The following is a 13329-nucleotide window of genomic DNA, read 5'->3' on the forward strand; positions in this document are numbered from 1 at the left end:
TTTGGCAGGCTAGCCTACAAAAACGTATTATATTTTGGTACAGAGGTAGTAATTCTATGTTCACAAAATACGAGTACTAATACTGCCGTCTTTTTTCAAAAAGGAAAGTATGATATTCATCTTTCAGAGGAAATATGAAAGCCAGAGCCGATGTGCCTCAACAGCGCATGATTGTAAATGTAAATGCATATGACCATCCAGTGTTCCAACAAGCTAAGCAGGTGACATTTATTTTCTTCATTTTATTGTCCTCTCTTTTTACAAGACATGGCTATGGCTATCTGAGAAATTATATACCTGGTTTGTCAATGTATTGGCAAGGGTACAACAACATTGCAAGAGACTGATGTTTCCACGAAAACAATACCATCGCGTCGCTCACACCTAAAATTACACATGACATCTTGAATCTTCACCAGCGATGATCCTTTTATTGTTACTATTATTATTCTGTGAGGTCAATAGAGTGGTCGATTCCTTACAACGGGACCATCTCGGGATACTCTTTTCCTCTTTCCTCCAGATCTTGCCAACTAGCATCTTTAGGAAAGCCCTGAAGTCAACAACAAATGAAGTTACAATCTCCCTGCACAAGATTGCCATGCGCTATTAGTACTCCATCATTTTACACACAGGCACGATGATGCTACTAAAAGAGTGAGAAAGTTTGACAACAGAAAACGTCTGCAAACTATAAATAAATTCCTCCGCGCTGGATTTGATGTCTAAGGGTTGTTTAGGCTACGAGTTGATTTCATTTTATTATAACAATTTATATTTAACTGATGCTAAACTGCTAATAAACCAAGACATTGACTAACATCCATATCAGAAAATTTTAACATACACGCTCTGATCCAAATATAAGCAGTTCAAGAATCTGTCCCAGTCCAAACAAATTTAGGTTTGACTGTCAACAATGAGAGAATTACAAACATCAGCAAAATATCGAACTGACACAGCTAGATCCCTCATGAAATATACTGTCAGAGATACTTTGGTTTTTGTCTGAAGCAATGTAGTTTTGAAACAGAAATTAATGGTCAAATTGTTCTGAAGATCATGTCAATGACCAAAGTTATCTATATTCAGGGGCAGAGGGAGTAGAAACAAGCAAATTAAACACAGGAAGAATCAAAATTTAGTCTAACAGAAACTCATATAGTTTCATATTTGACTAGGAAAGCGGGTAGTCTAATGACCGTAGTCTTGTCAAGTACTTGGTGCTACAAGTCCTTCAGGAAATATCACCATATGCTTGCAGGAACAGGAGCAATAGGAATCAAAGCATTCTTGAGCAAGGTTAGTTCACTATGCAAGGGCACAAGCCATGTTTTAGCCTTGGATGAGTTCACAAAAGGTGGAGGAAAATCAAGAATGATCTGGACAATGCAATACAAGGCCCTTCTGAAAGTTGAGCACTCATGTATATGGAGTACTGTGGACATCAGGAATCGTGATCGTACTACGATTGGAGGAGATTCTACAGTGGGGAGGCAAATCCCTGAATAGTAATCCACATATGCTAATACTTCCTAACCCCCCCCCCCCCCCCCCCCCCCTCTCTCAAATGCAAAGCGTATATGCAATAGCATTGCATTTGAAGAAGTGTAATACTAGAAAAAAATGATAATCCAAATCCGCGTCTTGAGAGTGTCGTCGTAGCATGAAGAGTTCAAAACCTGTCGAGTCGCCAAAGGGGATAACGAAGAGATGACACATCAGAGGAAGACACCACATCACTTGAAGATACAAAAGAAGTATCAAGAGAAGATGAGTTGTCAAAGAAGATGGCACATCAGAGAATAAAGCATCACGCAGAAAATCATAGCCCATGACAACCGATGGCCAAAGAAGCGCGGCGGCTAAGGCACAATGGGCGTAGATCAACAATGCAAAAGGAGTCCATAAAATCCTATAGAAAACAACAAGGGCAAGTAGGCCACAAAAGTTGTATAGAAAGGATCAGGACGAGAAAAAGGCTGACGGACAGAGGTATGTTGGACTTGCATGGCACGAGAAACACAATATCAACGGATTTGGTGGACTCAGCGGAAAATATATGAAGAGATTAAAGCTAGGAAGTATACTCGAGACAAAGATGCAAAAGCCATCTCGTGTATGCAGAAGACATTGAACTTTTTTTTAAATCAGATGAAGTAGCCACAAACTAGTCCAGCAGCCAAAACAACAAAGAAGCCCAGACGAAGGATCAAACCAGCCGAACAGATGCGGTCAATCTTATCCAGAAGCTCAACCAAAGCAACGAAGCCCGGCGAAGACACAGCCAACCAGGGGCGTTGACCTTCAGGGAGGACAAGCAAACCAAAGCAAGCATATCAGAAGCCGGCCTGTGCAGGGCGCTTGAGGCCAAAGTGTGTTGCGCTGGTTGGCGCTGCGCGGGTCACAGCCTGATCCGGAGAAGGGTTGACCTGCAGGGCTAGGAAGCGTGCAGCTGCAGCCGCTCATGAAGCCAACGGGATCAGATTGGATCGGGAGGTGCACGCAGCGGACTGAGCGGACTGTTGGGTCAACCTACTTGAGCCGGACCAGATCGGCGGAATCGAGCCTGGGGTAGACATTGCAATTGAAGACTTGCAGGGTGGCGGCGCACCAAAGCGAGCAGACCAAGCAGTTGGTGGAGAGCTCCTGGAGGGGGCGGCAATGGAGGAAACCTGCACAGGCCGCGGCAGAGACGTCATGCAGGGAGCCAGACGGGGCGCCGGTCAGCCGGGGCAGCGAAGACGTCAAGAGCAGGCAGCAGGCGGCAGATCGATCATGACAGAGGAGCACCGCTCGATCAAGACAGAGGAGACCGGGAAAAAAATCTCCATGGTCAGGCGAGTTGCGGCGCCGGAGGGGACCTAAACCTAGGCTCTAATACCATGTTAGGAAAGCAACTTATCTTTATTGAATATATATATATATATATATATATATATATATTACACAAGACTTGAGGTGCAAGGAAAGTAAATAGACTAATAAGGACTCCTAGACCTATACTAATACTTCCTAACAAATATTGGCCGTCTATTTGACCATGGGGCAAGGGAACCGGAGATGGCTCTCCTCTCCTCTCCTCCCTCCTTCCCTCCGGTGACCTTCTCACCCTTGGCCCCTCCTTGCTCGTTGGTGGCCGTGGCACCATGCTCTACTCCTCATGGCTTGTGCTCCTCTCCCCTCTCCCCTCCTCCTATTTCTCTTCCTTCCCCATCTCGACTCTTCTGGTCGCCCTCGTGTTCCCCTCTTGGTCCAATTTCCAACAAGTTCTGATGAGGCGGATCGGATGCTAATGGACCTTATCTGTCTCTGGCTCCGGCTGCTGCAGGGGTGGTGCATGCTCCGGGTGGCCTGGGGGCAGATCCGCAAGTTCGCTTGGGAGGGGAGGGGGGCTGGCAGTGCGGGCACAGGTGGCACCTCGTTCTCGTCGCGCGTAAGCTGCTTTCCCTTGCTCCTTCTCCTAGCCTCCTCGGTGTTTGCCCCAGCTCCTCTCGATCTCCGCCATCTCCCTCTTCTTCCTCCTCTATGGCGTCTGAAGCTCCGTCAGTTTCGGAAATGGGGGCGGCGGCGCCATCGCTCGCGGTGGCGGGTGAGGCTGTCGTGGTTACCCTAGGGGAATCCGAGGTGTGTGCTGCTCTAGGCTCCGCGGGGAGCATTGTGGGCCGGGTAAGGGCCCGATGCCTTTTGTTCTCTTCTGACTTTCCCCCTCTCCCTGTTGCAGCCTTCTCTGGTCATGTGGAGCCCGGTGCCCCTGTTCGGCCTGTCCATCCATTTTGTGGGTACTTATGGCTGCTCAAGGTCAGACCTCTCTTTAAGGTTTCCAGCTTCAGGCGTCAATATTCGCAAGGCCGGATCCATCCCCCCCCCCTCGATCGACCGTCTTCCTCCCTCTCTCCCCCACCCCTTCTCCGATCTTTCGTTGTTGTTGTGGCCATGGTCCAGTCCCGCGACTCCTCCGGCGACAGCAATACCAACAACAAGCATGGGCATGATGGATCTAGTGATGGGTTATGAGGCGGAGTTGAGGGCGAAGCTTGAGCGTGAGCAGGCGGCAAAGGAGGGGGAGGCGTGGGGCACGCAACCGCCTTGGCTTCGCGAAGAAGAATGGAGCCGCAAGCAGCGGGTGCAGGAGGATGAAAGGATGGATGCGGCGCGCGTGCCTCCTAGCCTTCCAGCGACGCTCCTTCCTCAGGCTCTCTGGATCCATGGGAAGCAGATGCTTCTGGTGCGCAGGCTCCTCGCTCCGACAGGGCCCGGTCGTGCGCTGCTACTGGTGCCCGCCCTGCGCCTACCCCATTGGTGGGGGTTAAGGTTCCGACGCGGGTGCGGGGCAGTTCAGATCCAATCCTCGTGCTCGTGGCTACAACAACTTCAATCCTAACCAGCAGAACAAATTTTGCAAATTACATCCCCACGACAGCCTCGGGGGATCTGGTGATGGCTTCGTGCCCCCACCCCCTCCTCTTTCTGGACAAGTTGCTCCTGTTGGTGGTTCTTCAAACTTTTCGCCTCCTACCCTGACTTGCTTTGTGTGTCATAGGCCGGGTCACTTCCAGTCCCAATGTGAATTTCCTCCTTTTTGTTTGATCAGCAGTTTGGGAGGGCATCTTACAGTGGGTTGCATGAATCGTTTTAAGCCGCCAGTGGTCAAGTGGTATGGTATTGGGTTGCCTAGTTGAAGTTTTTTGGGGATGGATGGTGGTTTGAAGGCAATAGTGGCCACTCCTCCCATCTGTAACATTGTTGTCATTTCTGTCCAGTCTGCCAATGTGTCTTCAGATGATAGCTGATAAATTGCATGGGTGGGGGCTTAAGGGTTGGGACTAGCAACCACAGCAAATTTCCCGGCCTGAGTTTGGTGTGGTCTTCCCTTCGCAAGGAAGTCTGAAGATGTCAAAAAGTACTAGCTTTACTCTACCTTTGAATCATCTTGTGGTTTCAGTAAAGGAGGTTGTTGGTGCTGCTCGTTCTTTTGGGTCTTTGGTCGATGCATGTGTTCTCCTAGATGATGTTCCTGATGTGATGCGTAACAAATCATGTCTGATGGCTTTTGGTGGTGAGCTTGTTGGCAAGCCTATCTCTATTGATGAAGAATCCTTGTCTCAGTTGGGGCCTGTTCGGTCACGAATCTGGTGCCAGGCTCGTATCATGTGTGTGGTTTTATTGAGGTGTTCCCTGCCTCCAAAGTATATCGTATCAATGTCGGGGTGGAGGGCCAGGCTGCTTCTCAGGTTCCCCATGCTGCTTCTCCGCCACCCCATGAAGATCAGAATAATGGAGGTTTGATGGATGGAGATGAATTGGGTCCGCCGTTTTCCAAGCAAGAGTGGGATGCTCTTGGGCCTAAGTTGCAGTTGATGTACCCAAATCGCGCACCAAGATGTTGCGGCCAAAGATGCGCCTGCTGTTGTGGTTGCTTGTGCGGTGCTTGCACCTTCTACTCCTGGGGCTGGGGCAGTCCTCTGGCTTTTGCCGTGTGCTCAAACTTTCCGGCCCGTACTCCTTCACCGTCTCTATCTGGGATTGAAGATTCGCCTGATCATGAGAACTTTGACCCTAAGGTGGTTGTGCCGACATCTAGGCCGTAGAAAACTATAAAGATACTCTCTCTGTGTTGTAGGATGTCGAGCACATCAAAGCAATCTGGTATTGGACTGTTTCGCAGCCATGACAATGACATGGGATTAGTTGATAAAGTGGGTGTCGCTGAGCTGCTTGTTACTCCCTCCTCTTGTTCGGTAACTATCAAGACTCCGGTTTCCACCGCCTAGAAGAGCTCATGTGCTCGTGATTTGGGGGAATCTATGCTGGTGCGTGCAGAGCGGCGTGCTACCGAGAAGAACTTGGGCACAACAGGTACTACCCCAATCTCTTCCCCAAAATTCTTAGTGCTTCCTGATTATCCTGATTCCCATTTCCTTGAGGTTGCATTAGACTCGGGTGTTTTGTTCGGCTCTTCTTCGGCTGATCCGACTTCGGTGTTGTCTATTATTCGTGCTAACGAGCTAGTGCAAACTTCTTTGGCCAAAGCGTGTATTTTGGCTACTCCCTCACCTTTGACTGATGATATTATGAATGCCGTACCACCCTCGCCTTCTTCCATTCCTGTTTCCGAGGCCGGGGTGGCTCTGGGTTCGTCTACTTCCTTGGATGATTGCGGCCACCCAGTAGCTACTGGTAAAACTCGTAGGAAGAAAAATGGTTCCTTGCTGGCCCCGTCAAGGTCGAGCCTTCGCATTAAAAAATTATCTTTTAAATGAAGATCCTCTTGAATATGCGTGGTTTTGGGGCTAGGGGGTGCCGAAACCAATTGCGTGACTATGTGCGTGATTCTAACATTGATATTATTTGCTTGCAGGAGACTATTAAATCATCTTTCTCTGCTTCTGATCTTTCTTCTATTGGTGGCTCCGGTAGTTTCATTTGGAAGTGGCTTCCGGACTCTAACCATTCTAGTGGGATCCTCATAGGGTGCTAAGCTAGATGTATTTGATTTTGTTGCCTTTGATTCCGGCTCGCTAGTATGGTTCTTTGTCACTGTGATCTCAACTGTTTATGGGATACTATTGGTGTTTATGGTTTCTCTCAAGTATTTTTGGATGAGCTCTCTTTGAAAATTTCTTCTTCTCTTCATGTGCTAGTGGGGGGTGATTTCAATCTCATGCATTCTCCTGCTAGTAAAAATAATGCCAATTTCTCCTGGTCCCGTGCTAATTCATTTAATGACTTCAATCAATAATTTAGTTCTCATGAACTGGGTGGGTTCGGCCCGTTATACTTGGTCCAATCACTAGCTGGATCTAGTTCGTTGCATTCTGGATCGGGTGTTCCTTTGTGTGCTGTTCCTAGTGGGTTTGGTGATGTTCCTAGTGGTGGGGTTCGCTTTACCCTTGATCTTCCCTTTGCTGATTCTCATATTGGTTCGGATCATACTCCTTTTTTGTTGAACTCCGAGTTTTGTTCTATTCGTCCAAGCTCTAAATTCCATTCTGACTCCTCCTGGTTCTCGGTGAAGGGGTTTTCTCCCCTGATCTCTTCTAAAATTTCTTCTTTGTTGGTGTCGACCTTTTGTTCCTTTGGTACTTTGGGTGATTGGTGGTTCCTATCTCAACACCTTCGTCAATTTCTGAAAGGCTTGGGGCTAACAGAGATGTCGAGGCTCATAGGAATAAGAACTCCTAGCCGGCCCAGATTAAAGATTTGGATGCTATTGCTGATTCTGTTGGTTTGGATAGTGCTAGGTGGTCTCATCGGTATTCTGTGGAATTGAATTAACCTTAACTGCTATTCATAAAGCTGAAGAAGTTTATTGGCAGCAATGTGGGCATCTTTCTTGGATTCTTAAGGGTGATGCGCTTAATAAGTACTTTTTTGCTATTGCTCATGGAAGACGTCATCGGTGCTCGATTGCCAGGCTTGTTATCAACGACGTGGTGATTTCTGATGCTAATCTTATTATGTCTCATTTTTTTTTCTTCTCTTCTTTACTTGCTGCTCAACCTCCCTCCCCTCTCTCTATCTCAGGCTCTCAGCTAACTTTTGGCCTCCTTCTGCCTTGATTTCACCGGAGGAAAATGAAAGCCTACTTATTCCTTTGTCTAATTCTAAAATCGATGGGGTAGTGGCCTCATCCAGCCCCAATTCTGCCTCGGTTCCTGATGGTTTTTTGATTCTCTTTAAAAAAAATTGGCATGTTCTTAAACATTTGGTTTATGCCATTATTCAGGGCTTTTGCTTAGGCACGGTTGACATTTCTCGTCTCAACTATGCTATTCTTTCTCTTATTCCCAAAGTGAAGGGTGCTGACACCATCTGCCAGTTTAGACCCATTGCTCTCATCAATAATTTGGCTAAATTCCCCTCTAAAGGTTTTTAATCGCGCCTTTCTCCTCTAGCCCATCGGGTGATCTCCCCGACGCAATCTGCTTCATTAAGGGTTGTTCCATTTTGGATGGTATTGTCAGCTTACATGAGGTTGTCCATGACTTACATTCGAAGAAGAACGCTCTTATTCTAAAGATTGACATTGAGAAGGCTTATGACTACGTCCGTTTGTTCTTTTTTGAGGGATGTCTTGTTGTCGAGAGGTTTTGACAAAGCCTATGTTCATCGTATCATGCAGTTGGTCTCTGAGGGTCACACTGCCGTTTTTGTCAATGGCGTAGTTAGTCCTTTTTTTGCCAATAGTCAGGGCCTACAACAAGGGGACCCTATTTCCTCCCTTCTATTCAATTTTGTGGCTGACGTTGTATCCTGTATTCGTCGTGCTTCGTCCGCTGGCCACATTTCCCCTGTTATCTATGATCTTATTCCCTCGGGTGTCTCTCATCTCCAGTACGCTGACGATACGATTGTGCTTGTCGAAAACTCTGATCTTTGTATACCAAACCTGAAATTCCTTCTTCTATGTTTTGAAGCACTTTCTGGTCTTAAAATCAATCTCACAAAAAGTGAAGCTTTGGTTCTTGGTTGTTCTGAGGAGGAGGCGAAGAGGGTTTCTAACCTCCTCAACAGCAAGCTTGGCACCTTCCCTTTTGATTATCTTGGATCCCCATCTCATCCCTGAAGCTTTTCATACAAGATTTTGCGCCCATGGTGCTCAAAGTGGGCAATAGGGTTATGCCTTGGTGTGGTCGATACAATACTAATGCTGGGAAAGTTATCCTTACTAATTCTTGCATCTCTTCCTTGCCAATGTTTCTCATAGATTTCTATCGGTTACCGGAGGGTACGCATGCTGGTTTTGATAAGCATCGGAGTGGTTTCTATTGGAACGCGGTTGATAACAAGAAAAGTTACAGATTGGTTAAGTGGAAGATCATTTATAGACCTAAAAGCCATGGTGGTGGTGTATTCTGAAAGCTTCTCCTGGTACTCTTTGGTTTGACATTCTTAAGGCTAAATATTTTCTCCTACCTATCCTCCATTTGCTTCTGCTTCGAATGGCTCCCAATTATGGCGTGACTTGATTAAGGTGCGCGATGGCTTCCGAGCTCATGTGAAATTTGTGGTCAGCGATGGCAAATCCATGCGTTTTGGGTTGGATTGGTGGTTTGGGGACGGTCCTTTATGCTCTCCCTTCCCAGTTCTATTCTCTATTTTTGACCTTGCTAACAATAATTGGGATCTTGGTTTTCGCCGTTCCCTACCTCCTGAAGAGTTAGAAGATTGGCACCGCCTTGCTGCCATCTTCCTCGCGCTCTCGGAGACCTCGGATTCGGTGACTTGACCTCATACCTCCTCCAGCAATTTCTCAGTTAAGCCGTTATATCTCCGTCTGGTCTCTGGTTCCTCTTCTTCCAGGTTTAACCTCGTATTCCGTTGAAGATCAAACTCTTTCTTTGTTAGGCAATTAGGTGCAAGTTGCCTGCTGTCGACCAGATTCGTAAACGGAATGGCAGGGCTTTGGCTCTTTGTTTGTTCTCTTTGTTCTCGGCCTGAGAACACTGACCATATTTTGTTTAATTGTGACTTTGCGGCATTAATTTGGAGTTGCACCCAGTCGTGGCTGGGTGTCAGTTGGGCTCCTACTTCTTTTCAGCAGCTTTTGCCGCTAGTCAATTCTGTCTGGTCAGGTTAAGCATTTGTTTTGGTTTGGTTTTGCTGCTGTTAGCTGGGCTCTGTTGACAACTAGGAACAAATTTACTATCGAGCACGTTTTTCCTTCTAAACCTGCTGATATTATCTTCAAATCTCTGAATCTGATGGAGCAGTGGAAGCCAGTGGTTAAAAGTTGTGACATCGACGCTACAGAGCTGCTGATCTCTCGGGTTCGAGCTACTGCGATTTCCTTATCCCAAGAGTGCAGGCTCCGGTGAAGTAGTTGGCGTAGCGTCTGTGATCTTCTATCTGGCTTCTATAGGCTGTAGGTTGTTGGTGCATGCCGATTATGTGCTTGTTTTGGTTGCTGTGCAACCCGTACTTTATTTGCTGGTGCGACTGTGGTAACTTATGCTGTTGTGAACTGCTTGGTTGGCTTTATCTATAAAGTCGGACTATCGCCTTTTCTCTAAAAAAACATGGGGCAAAGCAAGGACAGATGTCACCGTCACCTGACTGATAAAGGTTGCAATCACCTATTAAGGTGTCAAGACATGACATGTACTAATTTAAAACTGACACATTATATAAAAGATTGCTGGGAGTTGGGTGCGAGCTTAACTAAGCTATATAGTTAGCTAGTTTTAAGTTTTTAACATGTAATGTTGCATGTTATATACTAGGTAGTATATGACAAAGACTTATGTCATGTTCATGCCACCCATTTGAAATGCCCGAAGACAATAATGGAAGGCTACCAAGAGTTCATTCCCTTCAAATAACCCAGAACTTCAGAATGTACCTAATAATGTATTCACGAGAGGCAACACCAAAAGTTGCAGAAGGAGGCAAAAGTCCAATATGCGAGTTTAAGCTGAAAAGAATTAAGGTTATCTCCTCAGTTCATTCGTCAATAAGAAGGCATTGACACATTAGGATACAAACATACAAGGTTTGTGTGTTGCTGTTTTCTTTTGGATTGAACATGATCTATGCAAAGCGTACAAATAACTTAGTTGTGTACACATACAAGAATAGTAGCATCAAATTTGTATTGCAGGCTTGCAGCAACCCATTAAAAAAACTGTGCATGCTATAATGAAACATGCAACAATGAAAATTGTACACCAAATTATAGGGACTCGATACACTGGATTTTGCAAAGGCAATTCCTTGGAAGAGGTACGACATCTACAGGCTCTCTCATGTGGATAAGTTCAGGTTTGTACGTGTCCATGGACAGTATCAGGTCAGAAATCAATAGATGAACAGCCGTCAACAAAACAAAGCACACTACAAAGTTCACACAATTGGTCACAACAAACTAGAGAGACTTCATGGGATAGTCAGTCAAGTTCGCATATTATCCTAACAAGAAACTAAGCTTTGCAGATAGAAAATCAAATCAAAACATGACCGTGGATAAGTAGTAAATATGGACTAGAACAATTTACCAGAATAAGCAAACATGGATACTTACAGTGGTGAACAAGGCGTACGCCCCCCATTGACATAATACACAAACAAGTATGAGTCATAATGCTGCCCTCTTATGTAGTAGAACATCGGAAGTCTTCTGACTAGCTTAAATAGCATCTTCTTGTAAAAGTTAATTGCAGGCTGGTTATATGAGATGACATGTAAATAAACACCCCTGCAATTTGATACACTTGCAGCATGTTTAATCACCTCTCGAACAAGCGAAGAAGCTGCAAGTGTGAATTCGTGTGAGGATCAACTGAATCAGCACTAACAAACTGTGAAGCTAAGATGAGGAAACAGGGAAACAACCTATGCCGAGGTTTCTGTAGCTATCCACTACACCAAGCGTCAGGATATAAAGAAGTGTTAGATCTTTGTGCGAGTTGTTGTATCTAAATAAATCCTCGATCTGCAAATTCAAACAATTAGCTCCACTGAGCTCACTTGTAAGACCAAGGATTTTTCAGGAGATCCTATGTATTGTTTGTACCTCGCTATCTTTTGCTGCAATCATCCTCGTGGTCACAAAGCCTATCAGCTCATCCCTGCCTTCATCCGATCTGCTAGTGTCCACAGCACCCCACGAAATGACACCATTACCATTGACAACGTTCAAGAAGAACTCCCTCTCGTACCTAGAGCAAAGAACGAATTGTTTAAATGGACCAATAGTGGGGAAATCATCGATAGGCCGCAACAAATTCTATTAGTATACCTTGCAAGCGATGTAATAACAATGCAAGCAAGAACATCGTAGAAGCATCCACTTGTGCAGTTACCTTATAGGAAACAGCGAGAGATGAATCTTCTCAAGAACCTCGAGGTCGGAGGGCTGGATGGGGCGATACTCTATGGTGGGGTAGATTTCGGATCTTGGGTCCAACATGAGAAGCTCCGATCACGACGAGTACCCACCAGGTTATTCGCCAGGAGTGCGGGTGGCGCAGGGGGGAAAGGCTCCCTGGCGTCCAGGAGTGCCGCCGCGTCGGCTCGCGTCGACCTCGCCACGGCGAATCGGAGCGGGTTCGGTGGCCGCGGCGCGAGGAAAGAGGAGGAGAACGCGGCGCGGCGCGGCGCTAGAGGTCAATCGCGAGGAAAGGATGGAACGCGCGCCGGGGGGGGGGGGGGGGGGGGGGGATCCGGGGTGCGGCCTGCCGGCTGGAAGGAGGGGTGTACGAGCGGCGGTGACCGGGAGGCGGAAGGAAGAAGAGGAAGGCTGATCGGCTGATTCGGATGGCACTCCAAGCTACGATGGTTGAGTAGTTGAATTGTTGAAGTCTGAAATGATTTCCTCGTTTTCTTATACGTAGTACGTACTTCAAGACAATTGAAGTATGATTATATTATGTGGACTTTTACACACCCTAAAGTTATCTATTACGGTTTTGATATTCCTCACTCCAAAAACGAACTCGCGTCAGTCGATTTTCCACAAATCATCGAAACGGAAGACGGCGGCGCAAGGGCGAGCACAGTGAGGCGTGGGGACGTTGACGAGACCTTGGATGGAAGCGATTTTAGAACAACGTCCCAGGTGAAAAGGAACCGGAGATCGACTATTCGGGTGCGCGGATAAGAGGGGCGGGAGAGCGTTGCAAGGCTACACTGCGGCGCTCGCCGGCCGTGGGGGAGCAGACGGTTGGGTCAGCGTCACGCGGTGGTTATAGGAGGAAGATAAACAATGCATCATATAGGAAGGGAGGACGAAGAAGAAGACAACCATTGGATTTTAATCCACGGCTAGGACGAAATAGATTGAGAGCAACTTTTTTTAGGCAAGTAGTCAATAGGTGGGTCATATTTATTGTGTTTCATCTTGATTGAATGTGTCTCTTCTCTTAACATAAAAAGTAACACTCTAGACTCATCCATATAAGGTCTCATCTTATGAAATTCTTTGAAAGGCAAGAACTATATAAAAAATGAAACCTCGTATTATGTTGGAGAATGTGGTACAAAATAAATCGAAAATAATGTATCTACGAACATTGAGAGGAAAATTATGAAGATGCAAGGACAACGATCATATTGCCACCAACATTTTTTTTCTCGCGCAGTGGTAGTAATCATGGAAGGGGTATTGGTGAAGACTTGACGAATCTCGCAGCTAGGTTATACCTCTCAGTCGTGAGAATATAACCAAGGTGATCCGCCGATTTAGCACCAGAAGTATGATGCCTTTGTGGAATCCACGCGTACCGATTGATTTGGCATCACTTTGTCTTCCGGGACAAAGGGTTGTCGGAGAACTAGGTGAGGAGGAGGAGCCTTTCAGGATGTCAATCAAACCAAGAGAGAGAGAGA

At 46.4% G+C, this 13329-nt stretch overlaps 1 protein-coding gene across 4 annotated transcripts; it reads right to left on the reverse strand.

Annotated features, from left to right (window-relative positions):
• Window positions 1-201: 201 nt before the first annotated feature.
• LOC123128056 (histone acetyltransferase MCC1) lies at window positions 202-12155 on the reverse strand. Of its 4 annotated transcripts, none has more exons than XM_044547961.1 (6): window positions 11805-12155; window positions 11516-11660; window positions 11335-11434; window positions 11024-11252; window positions 10346-10417; window positions 202-553 (listed from the first exon to the last, which is right to left on the reverse strand). In XM_044547961.1, the coding sequence occupies exons 1-6, from the start codon at window positions 11909-11911 to the stop codon at window positions 391-393; spliced, it is 816 nt and encodes a 271-aa protein (XP_044403896.1). In that variant the 5' UTR covers window positions 11912-12155; the 3' UTR covers window positions 202-390. The 4 variants fall into 4 exon arrangements, with proteins under 4 accessions (XP_044403896.1, XP_044403895.1, XP_044403898.1 ...); XM_044547960.1 differs by having other exon boundaries at window positions 202-586; XM_044547963.1 differs by lacking the exon at window positions 10346-10417 and having other exon boundaries at window positions 11805-12150.
• Between the last annotated feature and the right edge of the window lie 1174 nt (window positions 12156-13329).

This window comes from Triticum aestivum, chromosome 6A (genome assembly GCF_018294505.1).
Source record: "Triticum aestivum cultivar Chinese Spring chromosome 6A, IWGSC CS RefSeq v2.1, whole genome shotgun sequence".
NCBI classification, from domain to species: domain Eukaryota; kingdom Viridiplantae; phylum Streptophyta; class Magnoliopsida; order Poales; family Poaceae; genus Triticum; species Triticum aestivum.

Bases quoted from the DNA above. Each gene is read 5' to 3' on its own strand.
- LOC123128056 (XM_044547960.1), bottom strand. From the start codon at position 11,911: ATGTTGGACCCAAGATCCGAAATCTACCCCACCATAGAGTATCGCCCC. The intron at 11,661-11,804 runs GTAACTGCACAA...TCTTTGCTCTAG, and splicing joins CTCTCGCTGTTTCCTATAAG to GTACGAGAGGGAGTTCTTCT. The intron at 10,418-11,023 runs GTAAGTATCCAT...AATTCTTTTCAG, and splicing joins CGTACGCCTTGTTCACCACT to CTTAAACTCGCATATTGGAC.